This window comes from Salvelinus sp. IW2-2015, linkage group LG3 (assembly GCF_002910315.2).
Source record: "Salvelinus sp. IW2-2015 linkage group LG3, ASM291031v2, whole genome shotgun sequence".
NCBI lineage: Eukaryota > Metazoa > Chordata > Actinopteri > Salmoniformes > Salmonidae > Salvelinus > Salvelinus sp. IW2-2015.
The window spans coordinates 11,809,940-11,826,438 of record NC_036840.1 but is presented as its reverse complement, the minus strand read 5'-3'; the positions used below and the strand labels follow the sequence as shown (position 1 = coordinate 11,826,438).

The window sequence follows — 16,499 nt, the reverse complement described above, 5'->3', positions numbered from 1 at the left end:
GTATCCCGTRTTAGTGGGCAAGTGAGCATTATTCGAAATCAAAACCCAACCCTCAAGTAAGTCATGATGAATTCACTTACAGTACATCACCTGCTAACTCTCCTGTGATGTAGCACTACCGGCCCTCTGTGGTTCGTCTGAGGACAGCAAGCACTTGGGCAACGGAAGRCATATCACGTCCACCACTTTACAAGAAGCTATTGCAGTGTACTTTCTGTTTCTTCATATCATGATTAATAATACGTTTTTTGTGAAACTTTAGTGGAGTTTCTGAAAACGTTTGCATTGTCTAACGTAAGGAGGCAAAAATATCCCAGAAAAATGTAGTCTGTCAAAGTTAAATACAGGACTTTTAATGGAAAGACAAAGCCACAGAAATCACACAACTTATATCATCATGATCATCATCATCATCATCATCATCATCATCAACCCTTACAATGATTAAATGATGAAAAAGTGCAATCCATTTGACCTTACTGTCTGTAGGCTGCAAGTCTGAGAAAGATAGGTCAAATAGGGGCAAGTAAGTGATCTCGCAGGATCACAGAGACATTGTAATATATGTCTGCCTAAAGTATGCTCCAGTCCAGTCAACTGCTGCTCACGTGGATGTGCGACTTATACATTTCAAGTTCACTACAGAGGAGCGGTATGATGACCATACACATCAGCTCGTCTAAATAAAAACATTTGAACTACTGTGCAGCAATGACTATGCAAGGCACTCTTTAGTCAGCTTCTGAGGGAAATCTGGAAAGATTTTTCTTGAAGCTCGTACGTTATCGTTGTTGAGAAGGAAAAAAAACCATTAAAAAAAAAAATAAAGAAACTTCACTTTCAAAACTCCAATGCCCCACTCGGTTTAGCTAACCCTTTTTTGTCCTCTATTGGAATAATGGATTTCATTCCCCTTTAATACTTTGGTACATTTTCACTTTTGATATTGGGCCCATAAAACACGCCAACAAACTCAAACAAATCATGGTAACTCTTTATATTGAGTTGCTCCCATACCTCTGTAGTAACACTGCCATTACGCTGGTAACAACATTGTATTAACAACTGCATTATAATTACAATAGCTAATACTGAAGTACTATGTACAGTAACAACAATGTTGCTACAGTGGAAATTACAGTGTTACTACACAGGTCTAAGAGCAACTTCATGTAAAGTGTTACCCAAATCATACACACACATGCGTATGTGCACAATATATATATATATTTTTTTACACACAAACACTTTACCTCTCTCCATCTATTCTGTCAGTCCCTGTCACGCGTTGCCTATCTGCCACACGGCACCACCAATACAGTGAAAACAAGTAGAGACCAAAGCACACTGGGAAATTATACACAAGAGTGGTAAAGACAAACACTGCTACCAAAAGGGCATAGACCAATGCTCGGGTTACGCTACTGAGAGAGAAGAACACCCTCAACCATGCCAAGACGCTGCTGGCAGCATCCTCCACTTTCTCTGAGGGAGGAGGGCTCGTACGGCTGCTGAGGGTCTCCTGACCCTCCCCTAATGACGATGGGTTTTGGGTTGACCCCTGACTGACCCCTGACTCACTCCCTTCACTGCTCACTGTGTTAAATCTTGTGCTTAGAGACGATGAATGAGAGAAGACAGTTGTACCTCTGTTTGAAAGAGGTACATCTCCCATAGAGGGCTCTGCATTGCTACTGGGTGTAGTTTGGCTAAGGCCTCGTCTCGGTTTAAAGGTCAAACCGGGAGCTGTACRTGCCTTCATGAGAGAATCTACCTCGGAGTCTATGTCTGTCACCACTTTCTGAGTGAGACGTTTTGTCTGATGGATCGGCACATCTGACAGTTTCTCCTCCTTCTCATTCTCTTGCTCGGCTAAAGGACTATTATCAACCGACTGCAAATATAACACCTCTTCTAACGTTTCCTCATTCAAACCTTTCTGTTCTCCGAAATAWTCATCTCCACCTAACTCTACCTCTTTTTGAAATGATTCTTTATCATCCTTCATAATAAGTTCTTTTGACCCTTCTGACAACTTTCCATTTTCATCTTGTCTTGGGCATTCAACGTTTTCCATTGTCACCTCATGCTCTTCTTCCTTTTCTGTTGACACGTCCTCASTCTCATTTCGGGTGTTTGCTGTATCGTCCGTTAAGTCCTCAACTTCCTCCTTTACTGGAGTTTCAAAACTTATTTCTTCACGTATCTGTTCTGTGTCTCTCTGTCTGRACATTTCGRGCATGACATTCCCTGTCGTTTCCACTTCTCCCGTGGTCTTTTCCCTGAATACTTCAGGCTCTGTTAGGTTGTGTGTTGATGATTCTTCATCCATATCAGTGTCTCTGTATAGCTCCTCTTCATTTAGGCTCTGATAGATATCTTCTTCTTGCATTTTATTGGACCAGAATCCCTCTTCGTGTGTTTGGTTGGATCTGAATTCTTCAACCTCTTCTAGGTTGTCTCGGTCTCTCTGTTCTTCATCAAACTGACTCCGTCTGAATGCCTCTAATTCGTTTGATCYGAATTCTTCATTGGGTGTTTGGTTCGGTCTGAATTTTTCGGCAAATGTCYGGTTCTCTCTGTCTATCTCTTCCTCCTCATGATTCAGGCGCAATTCTTTGTCTGTGTCGCTCCGTCTGTCATCTTCTTCGCCTTGATGGCTTGGGGAGAATTCCTCTTCCATCTCAATTTTGTTCGGTSTTAATTCCTCTAACTCAGTTTGGTTCCAGCTGAATTCATCACCGAATGTTTGGTTCAGTCTAGATTCCTCTTCATCTCTTTGATTTGATCTGAATTTCTCTGCCTCTGATTGATTCGGTTTTGATTCATCTTCCACTGTATTAAATGGTCTGATTCCAACTTCGTCTGATTTGTTTGGACTGAGTTCCTCTTTGTGTGTTTGTTTCAGGCTTGATTCTTCTTTTTCTGTTTGATTGAGCCTGAATTCCTCTTCATATGTTCGACTCGGCCTGAATTCTTCAAACTCTGTTAGGTTCAGTTCTAAATACATTTTCTCTCTTCGGTTAATTCTGAATTCATCTTCCACTGCTTGACTCTGTTTATGCAAAACKTCTTCTGTGAGGTCTTGTGTGAATTCTTTTTCCTCTGGTTGGTTCGGCCTGAATAGCTCATCCTCTTTGTAAGCCTGTGTAAATCCCTCCTCCACTCCATAGCTCTGTGTGTTTGTTTTATCCTCCGTCCTCTCTCCGACTGTCTCGCTAAATGTCACAGTATCATCAGCTGCTTTGTGCACGTTGCCTTTAACCTCTGCTWCCACRTCGGAAGAAAGCRTCTTGTCTTGCCTTTCTCCCTGMCAGATTCTATCTACTGCATTGGCATTCTGAGATTCCGCCATTGCTGTCATATCTGTTGTCTCGGTCTCCCCAGAGCTTGTTACCGGCTCTGCTTTATATGGTGTGAAAGGCTCCTCTTCTCTTCTTCTCCCCCCCTCCACATGCTTGTAACACTGAGCCGTGCTGTCAACAGAGCCCCCGACCACCCTTGCAGCACCCGAGGGAATGGGTTCCTGTAGAGTGTCTGTTACAGGGATGGCCTCTGACCTTTGGGAAGGATCATAAACCAACGCTTTGTCGTCTCTGGAGACGGTGACACCCGAGCTTGACAGTGGCTCCTTGGCAATGACCACAGGCATCACATGATTGTGAGCCCCCAACGGCAGTTCATCTACCGTGCAGTGTGTGTACCTTCGTGTATTTGAGTCCAAGTCATCCTCCTGTTGGTTCTCGACTTTTGAGGATGTCTCAAAATCCTCCGTTTCAATTGACGGGCAAACTGAAGTTGCTGACTGTAGCCATTCAGACTCTGGCACACTGGTGGTATCTTTGGAGTCTGTGCCATTGAGGAAGGCTTCCCACAGATCACAAACAGAGGGTTGTTCTCCCAGATTGTCCTCGGACTTGTCTGATGTGAGCTGAGCTGTGGTCCTCGTTCTAATCCAGATGTCATCCTCATCTGGAGTCCCCGCCCRCACTTTCTCTTTGCCCCAGTCCAGGGATAGTAGGGGTATCTGGTGGTATGTCATTATTTGAGGGGTATCATTGGTTTGTTTCTTCTGGCGTAATCGTAGGAGACTGGAGGCGCTGTCCCTTAGGGGTTTGATGCTGATGTCAGGCAGTGAAGGGGGTTTCTCCAGTCCATTATGTGGTAGCCCATTGGAAATGTGTTCCCGTCTTGCTGCCTGCTCTCGCTGGGAAAAGCATTCCTGCACTCGTGCTGAACGGGCCGCCCTTCGTCTGCTCCTCTGACTATCCCCCTGTCAGTCAMCAAGAGAAGGAAAAGGGCATATTTAGGTTTGGACTTAATTAGTTGCCTACACTAAAATGTGTTTTAACATCTGATCTAACAAGGACTAATATAAAACATATTTTAACTTATTGCAATAAATCAAATATGTAACTTTTGTAGAATATTGCAATGAGATTGGAACTTAGGGTGCAATACCATTTTTTTGCATGACTGCAATAAAAGAACGTATGGTATGCTCTGAAGTATCATGTAAAATGCCTCACAGCCTCCTCACGTACAGTAGGTTACACCGACTCACGCGTAACTAGCTGAAGTACAGACATACCTTACTGCAGAAAGAGCATGGTTGGTAATAATGYTCAAACATGWATTAACTATATGTATTTTATGGTGAGAAATGTGTTAAATATTGTTTTCTGTCAAATGTGTATGAGAAAGTAGCATAGCACCCCACCCAGGACATATCAAAATGTTTGTCAGCCCTTTAGTACAAATTATTGACCTCACCAAATGTTTGTGATGGTAATCCTCATGATGCAAATTAGAGAGTAGATGCTCTGCGTTGTCCACGGTTTTCCTGCCAGCCCCCTCTGCTCTATGTGTAGCTGAATCTGGAAAATAAATGGCTCAAAGACTCAGATCCACAAGCATGGTGTTCAGAATTCACAGACATAATATGAGCGATACACACCTGGAGAGTCTGTAGTGGTCTCCAAAGAGTTCTCCTCAGCGCTGTACATCTTACTGTCAACACAGAGGAGAGATCAAATTACATGAAGTGTTATGGGGCAAAAAAAGGAATAGTGTTCGTCAAGAATCAAAACACAGATGTAGTTAAGCTTTTGGTCCTAAAGTTAAAAAAAAGAAGAAAAAAAAGGAAACATATTTTTTTCCCCCAGTCAATATCAGACGTAATGGAAAGATGGAGTGGCAGTAGATCCCCGACACTGGATCACATGGGGAGCTATTTGATACAGTAGCCTAGCACAATGGAAATCTCTGATAAAGCTAACTCCAACAATCCAACAATCATGCACAGGTGATCCATCTAGAATTATGGAGAAGACATTTTATTTATTTATATATATATATATATAAATATGTCACACTAATAATCAAATATTTTCCTATTTCACTAAGAGATAATAATATGCTTTAAGGCTATTACTCAATTTGCTGGCAGAACTACTATTTGTTTGTAATCTATGCTATAGTGATTAATACTTAGTTCTTTAATACTTCAGTGATAGTGTGTTTCTACCGTTTACTGTCAGCAGCGGGAACAAGAWTAGGACCGGGATGACTCCTCACCTGTTGACTTTCAGACAGCTTCTCTTCTCTCTCCAGTTATTTACTTCCTCTAGCTGAGGCTCCATCGCTATCAGGTCTCTGCCTCCCTTTTTRTGGCARAACAGCACATAGTTCATGTCACTGTTGTTTGCCCARAAAGTTCCCACCGATGTCTCGTATCTGAGGCARAACTCCACTTTGGTGCCCTCCATCTCAAAGGGAGGCACGAGGGTAAGCCTGAACGCAAACCTGTCCGTTGTTCCAKCGCTGGAGCCCGGGACGTACTCAGCCAGCAGGTCAAAGTTGGTCTTCCAGCTATCCAGAGTGATCCGGATATAAAGGGATTTATTGTAGCACAGGTTCACCACCCTGATAATACCCCTGAGCGCGGTGGTGCCAGGAAGTAACTCAATGCTCTCCAGCTCCAGCTTCTGATCCTGGAGTCTCTGTTCGAGTTCCTCCGGAGACGAGGGCACGGTAAACAAAGATGACAGGAAATACTCGTCCGGTTCTTTAACTTTGACCTCGGGCTCTGGGGGGTCAGCGACCTCTGCCCCCGTCAGGTCTGTACTGTCAAACTCCTTGACGTACACCAGATCTAGACCGAAGGCGTCAGCAAAGGACACCTTCCTACAGATGACGGCCGGGGGCTCGGGCTCCGAACCATCTGACTCGTCCGATTCGTCCATGGCGCTTTTCTGTGGGGGGAGGCTTCCTCGCTCCTCTTCCTCCCTCACTCCCCCCTCTTTAATATCCCCGCTGCCCCAGGTTCTGGTGTCTGGAGTCTCCATGAAGTTTGAGGGCCCGAGAGGCCTTGGGTCGTCTGCAGACAACAGTGGGCTGGCTGTCTGTCTACATTGGGAAGGGAGGACAGAACCAGAGCACTGTGACGACACTCGAGAGGACGTGACTTGACATATGGGGTCCAGTTACAGCTGAATATTGTGGTGTAAGCCAGGCCTATTAATAGGTCTCATATAATATGCTAGTCTGGCCCCTGCAGTCATCTGTCACAACATAACGTCTCTCATATCTGTTGCAATAAAGAAATATACCAGTAATAACAAAAGATATATAACAAATTTAAGACAGAGGCAAAAATGTATATTGAACTCATCTGTGCAGATATATTAAATGACAGAATAAGATGAATTTGTTTTCAATTACCGATCGTGGACGGTGTTTATGGTTCCTCAGACCGCAAATGTTGCGTGCGGGTCACTTGCAAGTGTCGATAAAGTCCTCCAGTCATGGATCAAAAGTGGAGCCAGGGCCAAGTCTCAATCCTCAACAATGGATTCCTCATCTGTCCTATACCCTCTTGCCATCATATTACTATAATTCCCCAAGTCTCAGGTTAGCGAGGACAAGGAGATAGGACTTAGAAAGCAAATTCAGGGTAAATTATTGTACAGTAGCCAAGCTCTCCCTGGCTCTCAAACAATCACCTCTCTGATTTTGACGTAAGAGTAACATCTACTTTGTAAAATGACATTTTCATTCCTTGAATCTGGTCAGATAGGAGATGTAAGAATACCTGTAAATCTAACACACCCCTTTCAACAGGCTGTAGGCCTAGTTATACAATACAGCCCAGGTATGTAGACCGGTTTCACTCTCAATGGATTCTTTGTGCAAGGTTGTTACTGGGGCTAGATGGATTTTTTTTTGTCTTGAATTTGCAGGTTTTGTTTTCAACATTACAACAAAACAGTGCATTGTTATTTCTACATAAAATGTAATGAAACTGACATGAGTATGATATTTACTGTACTGAATAATCAGATCAGTAGATGGCAGTGTATGACCAAAGCGGATTTCATCCATGCCCAAGTACTTTGATACRGCATGAGGTCATCTATTCAGCACACCATGTTTGACCTCAACATATATTACTTTTTATCGCTGATATGCATTTCAACATCATCAAATGCATTAGGTTAGGTAAAGTCAATAATAGCTAGATAAACAACACACATTTATAAACCTATTATAAGACATGCAGTACATACCTGTGACCCGTGTGAATGGAATACACTAAATTACCAGTAGGTGGCAGCAAAGCACCATTTTCCACAAATACATTTATACGTTTTTTTTTATACTTCATGACATCCAAAATGATCTTTCCTCCTATTTATAGAAATTATGATGGAATGCTCAATCTCACTTAGAATCTTCAAAAATGTCATGGAATTGGATCTTTTACGAAAAATATATTGTATTTTAAACACTTTAAAGATTTTAATCTTAATCGTTGATGCCGTTTATAAAATCTATATGAATTTATTTCATTTTGAATGTACACTATTCCCTTTTATATATTTATCATATCTGCACATACAGATTAACTGGTGTGAATTGCAAGTTTGAAATTGTTTACAAGTTTGACAATGATATGTAATATTTGTTTTTAAAGTAAGAGTATTGTTCATTTGTTGTGCATAACAAAACGGAACAATAAAATACTAAAAGCATATCCCTAACATTTAAACAAAGCAGAGGTTTGAACGTCACATTGAAATTAATGTACCTTTTTTTTACACATAAAAACGGATGCAAATTATTTCAATCAAGCTTTTAATCAATACAAATTTGTTTCAGTTTCATTACGCCRACTTTATAATTTAAAATATATATACGTGCATTAAGGAAAATGTGTTTTTCCTGTATAGGTAARACAAACAATTTTCACCCAATATTTTATCTATAGGAAGAGTAAATAAACGTAACATACAACAGGTCAGACCTTGCACGTCAATCTCTCCGGTCCACACCGGTCAATGTAGGTTCATTGCAGTGAGGAGCAGACAATGCGTTATAGCAAATAGCTTTAACATATATAAAGGTTTAAAAGATTAAGATATTTATTAATATATTGATGTCTAGCACTGGTCCAATTTTAAATGTTTACWGACAAGACTGATCAAACTGCAATGGCACAAAGATGACTATTAAGTATATTGATCACACATCAATAGATCAAACGATCAAACGTCATCACCATTTACATTCCAACGTTAGCCGTATGTATAGCTTATTCTGATGAGTTTGTGTGTTTATCTAATCTCATCATGAATCATAGCCTATTTTAACATATTTATTCTGCACATGAAAATATAGTAAACAGTGGGCCTATATAAATTCTCTTTTCAAAAGAGTTAAATGAACAAAAATATTATAACAAACCGTTAGGCTACATATTTYTGCTAATGCATTTTCTTTGCGCTGACATTACCAATATACACCCTTATTTGGGACTGATTAGTTAGTAAATGTGCACTAAACGTTTTAGTAATTGCTGTTTTGGTGTCTACATAATTTATTTCCATGGTGTGCACATACCTTCCAAATAAATATCCGTGTTGATGCTCACATTGATTCATATCTGTTTAAGATCAGTAGGTTAGTCTACAAGTAACAATGTATATGTTTATTATAGAATAGATTACACCTTATTAGGATATTTAAATATTTCATTTTTCAAACTATTGTCTTTCTCCTGTGGCCAACTGTGTATAGATCTCGGGGCTGGCTTCATCTGGAACAAGATTTACATGGAAATGGGACTGTTTGCTTATCGTTGACTTCCAAAAAGGAACATATATATATATTAATATATATATAACTTGCAAATAGTTTTTTGTTTACATAGCAGGTGGACATGACGTCACATGGGACCGTAGCACTCCGAAAAATAACAAGATTTAACTCCGGGTAAGTGCCTCCCCTGGGACTGCATTCTAATAAGCTAGTCCAAAATAGTTCGTGGAATACATCTTGATGTATTGAATCGCATTGCAAAAACAAGCTACTTCTTCGCATCACGCGTCATGCGAGAGCATTCAAACAGGACTCAGTGTACTGCTTTTTCTGTTACATTAGTAATAACAGCAGCATTGACTGAAGACAGCAGGAGCGCAAGACAACGCTTGTATCTCTGAGTGCAGCGCCAACGGAGGAATATTTGAGCTTTTATTTACTCTACGGCTTGTTGTTCATTTTTTTCTGCTTTATGGTTACTTGTACAGTCACGTGTGAAGATTTCTTGAAGCTGAACGTACACCGACTTCTTCTCACCTGGAGGCTCTTGTTTTCCTATAGGAAATAACGCTGCGTTTTGGTAAGTTTGAACCAACGTGTTTATTTCTTTCCACCCTCTTGAGTTTCACTGATTCTCTTTATCGATTATTGCTGTCTACTAACTGAAATTATGATGCAATAGTTTGTGCGGATGATTGTGAACAACTTCAAATCATCCCAACAACTATATATTGCATATGTATATGTATATATATATATATATATATATATATATTACATATTTCATGTTTGTTTCTTGTCGTGTACGTCACACAATAGTCGACTGTGCTTTTTCGTTGCCAATGACCCTCATGCAACACTGTCCGGCGTGTGCAGCCAATAGGGAGGATAGAACTCTTCTATAGATGACCACTGACTCGCTGAAGCCGATATTCAACAATGTATCCTACCCATCTTTCATTTCAGTATATCAGAGATGGAACTACGTATTGCCATTAGCACTAAATACAATAAAACGTTATGAATTTTTTGTTGTTGCGTAGGTTGAAAAGTCAGATAGAATAGTTGTAGGCAACCAGTTGAAAGTAGCCTACCAATTCAGAGATGCATTAACTTATTCTGATGTTTTTGATCTACTCATAAAATATCCTATAGGTTAGKCGAATTAATTAAAAAATATATGTAATATTCAAAGTCACATTCATTCACTGGAATGGAATCTCAAAGTATTCTCATTTAAATGTAACAATGAAAGTTTGAAATGCAGATACATTTATTTTTGGCCATTGTTCCAATTATAATTGGGAAAGTACAGCATTCACCACTATCATATTAATATGCAATTATTGGGGAAGTATTTTCTCTAAAACTAAAAGTTGAGCTATTATAACTGATCCATTGATAATAATGTATTACAATCTAGTTTACTATCTGTGGTAATGAGAATTTTTTTGTAGTGTCGTTATCAGTTGTGCCACAATTCTTACTATTATCATCACCTATGCCTAATACTACTATAGTACTACTACAGTAACTTACTTCACTACATTACTATTATCCGATGTCCCTTTTACACTACAGTTACTACATTACTACTGTTGCTGCTCAGACTACCAATGCTTCAAATGAAAGCAAACRTATAATAGTATAACTAGCTGTTGATGGGGATGATGATGAAGATCAATGTTTAACAGCTTACCGTTTACATTCTTGCTCCATTCCTAGCTACAGCATATTCCATATCTTCATAGCCCAGGTATAAAATGAGAGACCAGTTTCAGCATTATCCTCATAGTTCTAAATGAGCATGATGGACTTGTAGTTTGGACGATGGGTTTCTACACATCGGTTATGGGCCTCCCTAAAAACACTCTAAAGTAACCCACTACTTTAGTTAGCACTGCACCTAAATCGATAGCCTAGGTGTAGCTTTTTTTCTTATAGAAACGCTAACAAGGTTCCCTCAGTGCTGCACCCCTACGCATGCCCTTGGATCAGTTTTCACCCCTGGTGGCTTAACAGGACTGGACCCTTTTGTTSAAGCCGTGGGTGCACAGGTGTTCCCCAGCCTGAAATGCAGGTGTGCTCCACTGTTTCATCACTCAACACTTTTGCCCTTCCAACGCCTGTTGTGAAATATTTTAGGACCATACCCTATCAGCCCCTTGTTTGGAACCTCTGCAATCATTAACTGGTAGGAACTATATAAGTCTGTAGCTATAGAGGCCCTGTTTCAGTGCTTTTTAGTTTGTTGTTGAAGTTTACTTTTGGGAAAGTAACCTAATATTTCACTCTGCTGTCTGCGTCAAGGCTATATGGTTGAATGTGGACAAATGGTATCTGACCAGCATTAATAGCGCGGTGCACTTATTATTGTGCCACTCTGCATCCATTTTCTGATTGCTGCATTTATCATTTTGTGGTTTGCTGCTACATTATGGTAATATGAAAATGAATGTCCTCCCAAGGATGAATAAGTATACGTTTATCATACCTTTTAATCATTTATCAAAATTGAAGCTGCCATATATAACTTTTTTGGGCAAACTGMCATAAATCACATAGAAATTTGAGTTATAGATCTGTCATTCTCATTGAAAGCAAGTCTAAAAAGCGGTAGATCTGTTCTATGTGCACTAGTTCTATGCTTCCGTTCTTAAATTTCGTGTTTGCATCTTTTACTTTCGGTTTTGTACACCAACTTCAAATAGCTGAAAATACAATATTTTTGGTTATTGAAAATATTTTCCATAGCTGTTTAGATGGTACAATGGTTCTCTACAATCTAAAGTATACATTGTTGCTTTGTCACATAAGCTCTAATTAGGCGAACTATTCGAATTTTAGCAAACAGGAAATGGCGGAGCGATTTCTGCATATTGCACCTTTAAGTTTAAGATTTCAGCCAACCAGTCACAGGTTAATGCATGATGTATGCTAGTAACTGAGAAATAGTAGATGACTTGTTCTGTTTTGCATGTATATTGAGTCTTAATTTAAATAATTCAAAGGACATGTCATGTAGTGCAGTCTGTATTTTGAATAAAGTACATATTGTTTTCTTTTCATTTATTACATAGCAACTTTGAAACAAATACCTAATTTTTCATTTAACTGAACTCTAGCCTCTCTCTTAGCTTTTGTATCATACCACCACCCATCCCCCAACATTTTATTTTTTATTAAACTGTCTGCTTGCTCAACCTTAGAGGTGTTGCTCTGTTTTGGGGGGAAWAGGAACAACAAAGGGTGGAGCTCCCATTAGTTTCATTTGTCTAAATATGAGCCCTGTACCCTGTCTGTGTTTTAATGTATGGGCAAGTCAACTCTGCTCTCTAAGTCTAATGGCAATTAAACTGGAAAGCTTTCTGTTTTTATCCCCGTTAACTTCATAGAAATGTTTCCATGACAACCTCCATGCAAGTTAAAGCAACCAGAGGTGATCAAGTCTTTTTTTTCTCCCTCCCTCCCTCCCTCCCTTCAGTAAGAATGGAATTTGTTTTGACAGTTTTGGCCTTTAATGGCACTTTTGTGCTGCGTGAAAGTATTTGTTTACCAGGATCATATGCTGCTATCTGTCAGCCTAGAAGAGATTGACTTCTTAAGATAAAAGAGTATATAACATGCTTAAGAGGCCCCCAGGCACTGTAATAATCCACATAATGGTAATGGTGTTTTGTGTGCCACAGTAACTAAGAGGCCGAGAGCTCAGACTTTTTTAGTTACGCTCCGGGTCACTTCTATAAGCTGGACTTTCTGCTGTTGTGGGTAAGAAACACTGTGACTTTTGGCCAAGGAAAGATGTATTGGGTGGGGTCAGGGGATATGGATTAAACGGAGATTGCAGTCTGACTCAAGACTTAAGGCTGCATTAAGTGTTGTCTTTGAAACAAGTCTCAACACCGACGTGTTTATTTTACACTGAGCATTTGTTTGACTTTCCGGACTAGTTTGGAGGAGTGTCTCATTGCTCATTGCGTTATGACTCATTTTAGAACGATGGGGTGCTGATAACCGTTCTCACTTGTCAGTTTGAAACACTTGCCAATATTTATATTTATGTATAACAGTCCTAAATGCCCGTGTTTCTAAGATAGGCATCTAAATATCACCTTGTACGTCACCGTGCCACGATCTCAGGGTTGTTGCACTACAAACATATGACCAATAACATGTGAGCTGCAGGTTCAGCGGGTTCCCAAAACCTCATAACGACTCCTGTACTTTGACAAAGAATAGAACCTGCAAACTGCAGCCAGACTTGTGACTGATGTAAACAAACTTGCTTTACCACTAACCAACAWAGCATTGTTACCATTGCAGTCTACCAATGCAGTCCCGCTGTATCGGCTAAGGTCTAGCAGTAGATGCTTGATCATGACCTATAGACCTTGACAATTGAACCACCGGTTGACCCTTTAAAAGGCCATTAGTTCTACCTGTTACGTGCACTTGCTGCGTTTCAACCYGCATTATCTATGAAATTGTGCGATGTCTCTTTTAGTGGTTTGATTGCCAAACGAGAATAGATTTGATCGTTTTGGATCACTTCTTGTTCACATTTTCCCCTGTTTTGTGCAGCCAACACTTGTTTACTCTACATGACAGGGATAACAGTCCTCAGTGGCCCGGAGTAGTGTCACACTTTTTCCCCATCCCTAGCAAACACAACTGATTAAACAAATTGCATTTTAAACCGAAGATCATGATTTGTTGATTATCGGAGTCTGGTGTGTTAGCGGGGCTGGGGCAAAAGTGTGACACCAATCATGCCCCCGAGGACTGGAGTTGCCCATCCCTGCTCTATGCTATGGTCACAGCAGTGTAAAAGAATGACAGCTTTTGCTTTCTTTAAGTCACGGTTGGATGGAGAAAGAAGGGACAGTGTACTGGGCTGGTGTGAAAGAATGTGTTGGTTGCAGGGTCTTGCCCTGAATCAAAGATGGATGGTCACTCATAGTGAACGGCAAGGTCGCCATCACTCAGGCGAAATCTGCCACAAGACTGTCTGTATCACCGTAAACAACTACTCACTTCAGACAGATTGAGAAATAACAGGSCTATTGTCCTAACTCTACAATTGTTAAACGGTTAATTAAGAAACAGGTCACATTCACAAAATTGTGGAATAAGTCATGTCTAAATCTGAGTGCTAGCTTCATTTTACAATCTGATTATATTGTTGGTCAAATTAACATGGCTTTTGAAACATCTGGGGCTCATTGAAGTTCTAGGAAAAAGGGAGGGAATGGCTAGTATTGATTTGAAGCAGGCATGTGCTGCTCAAACAGCAGGAACACAAACAAACACTGACCTTCCTCTCACTGGTGCTGTGTGTCTCTGTGGACAATTCTGTTGGAGAGAGAGAGATGGCAAAAAAAACTGTTTATTTCAAACATGTTGTAAAAACACAGGATTTGTGAGGGTAATGCTTTTTGACAGGCACATTAGGCTGCAGAAAGAGCATCGAGCTCGGGGCTGGGGGCATATGGTGCTGCCTTCTGCCGGCGTTGCTCTAGAACAAGTTACAACACTCTGGCAGGGTCACGACTGTCTCAGGTTTGTTCCTTCTGTCTCGCTGGCTCGTCAAAATCAAAACAACCAGGGAAAAAAACAATAAGGCTTTTACAGCTTTTGTCTTTCAGAAAGACATGGACACACTTTAAAGGACAAAAATGACATTCTTGGCCATGCTATTTTACAGTGATATAAAAGGGAGGCCATTTTCTGAAATATGCCTAGCTATTTGTTGTTGTGTTTTTGATATCATGGCCACATTATAATATCTACTGCACGTTGGCTAGTTGATTAAACCATAAATGTCTCTAAGAGTCCTATTAGCACATTCTAATACTTTGAATACTTTAATGATTTGCCAATGTATAACACAGAGGTGACATTACACGCTTATAAGCTATTTACTAGCTAGCTATTAGTAACACTTCATACCAACATTTTGCCTGCTATAGAGTTTCCTCAAACTTGTACTTGGACAGTAGTCCTTTTGTCATAGGGCCATAGTTTTATTTCCTGTAATTTCAGAGGGATGTACTTGGACATGATGAAGTGAGATGCTGACGCAGTGCTCTGGTTAGAACAGAGGGGATTGGTTGAGAGTAATTACAGGCTACTGTGTGGCTTGTAGGGTTTCCCTGGATGACAGGGCCATGAGCCTTCATTCAGCCACTTTTATAAAAGAAATGGCCACAACATATGGGCGCAGCAACACAATGGTTTATTTTTATGATATTTGATGGGTGGTTTTTGATTTAGATTGTCACTTCTGGCAACCAGCAAGGCAGATGGTGTAGACTTGAGTGCCCATCAGAGCCTAAATACCTTCGGGCAGCTGTTGCTAATAAACTTTTTTTTTGTGCTTTTTTTTCATTCTAACATGGCTTAGGTCAATAGGAGTCAAACCTGTTACAACACCTGTTTCTGCATATGTAAATCTGTTGTTTTGTCATTTCATTAGACAAGAAAAAAAGGTAGAGGTCCCTCGTGGTTGCAAACGCGACTGGCACTGGGCCCACTTGGCACGGTACAAAGACAAAAGGGAAAATACCTTAGAGAGAGAACGAGGGATGGAGCGTTTCTGTAGGGAAGCCATAGGATGCCTCCTCTGTTTTAAGCTCTCTATCTGGAAGGTTGCCTGCAATTCTGAAGAGAATGGAGTGGGTCCCCGAGACTACTGGACAGGGAAGAGAAGGCGTTCTCTCTCTCTCTCTCTCTTTCTCTGTCTCTGTCGCTCTCTCTCCCTGTGAGAGTAGCGGTGAGGCAGGACATGCCCAGGAGCCAATGACTGGCACACGCGTGGCTGCCACGCGCCACACGCTTCCCTCCCAACCCACCCATCATCTGGTGTGCCCCTGTGGCTCTTGCCTCTCAACCACATGTGCCAGGGTCTGCTTGGACTCAGGGGCTAATTGTTCTTTGGTAAACCTAACGGCATGCTTGTTGGATCCCGACATTAAAACCGAGACGGGAAGGAAGATCGTGATCTTTCTAATGCAGTTATTTTTCATGAAGTCTTGAAGGTTTCGTTTATAATCTGGTCTGTGTAGCCGAATGTAACAAATGCACCATGAAATTAAAGGTTATTGCCTGAACGTTGTTCGAAAGCTTGGAAGATTAGTGTTTCTCTGTGCAGAATTAGAGCAGGGAACTTGATATGGCTCGTTCTTGCATTTGGATGTTATGCTCCTTGAGAGAAATGGACTGACATGCGTCCAGAAACAATGTTTATTGCCTTGTCTTTCCATCTGTCCTCCATTCTCTGGTGATAATGAGGTATTTGAGGCACTTAATGTTGAAGTGTTGCTGATGTTGATACTGTGAAGCCAATGTGTAATAGCATATATTCTATTCTATCCCACTCTATTCCACTGTCTTCAGTAGTC

The 16,499-nt window shown here is 40.6% G+C and overlaps 2 protein-coding genes across 2 annotated transcripts in view; one reads left to right on the top strand and one right to left on the bottom strand.

The window, feature by feature from the left end:
• Positions 1 to 821: 821 nt before the first annotated feature.
• Positions 822 to 6,481, bottom strand: LOC112067843 (uncharacterized). The gene is made up of 4 exons (XM_024134553.2): positions 5,578 to 6,481; positions 4,958 to 5,010; positions 4,774 to 4,877; positions 822 to 4,273 (listed from the first exon to the last, which is right to left on the bottom strand). The coding sequence occupies exons 1-4, from the start codon at positions 6,345 to 6,347 to the stop codon at positions 1,250 to 1,252; spliced, it is 3,951 nt and encodes a 1,316-aa protein (XP_023990321.1). The 5' UTR covers positions 6,348 to 6,481; the 3' UTR covers positions 822 to 1,249.
• A 2,782-nt stretch (positions 6,482 to 9,263) lies between these two features.
• The window catches only part of LOC111950702 (forkhead box protein P2), a 114,932-nt gene continuing 107,696 nt past the window's right edge, over positions 9,264 to 16,499 (top strand). The window contains exon 1 of the mRNA XM_070434579.1: positions 9,264 to 9,679. The gene's annotated coding sequence lies outside the window, so the exon portion shown is untranslated. The remainder of the gene's footprint in view (positions 9,680 to 16,499) is intronic.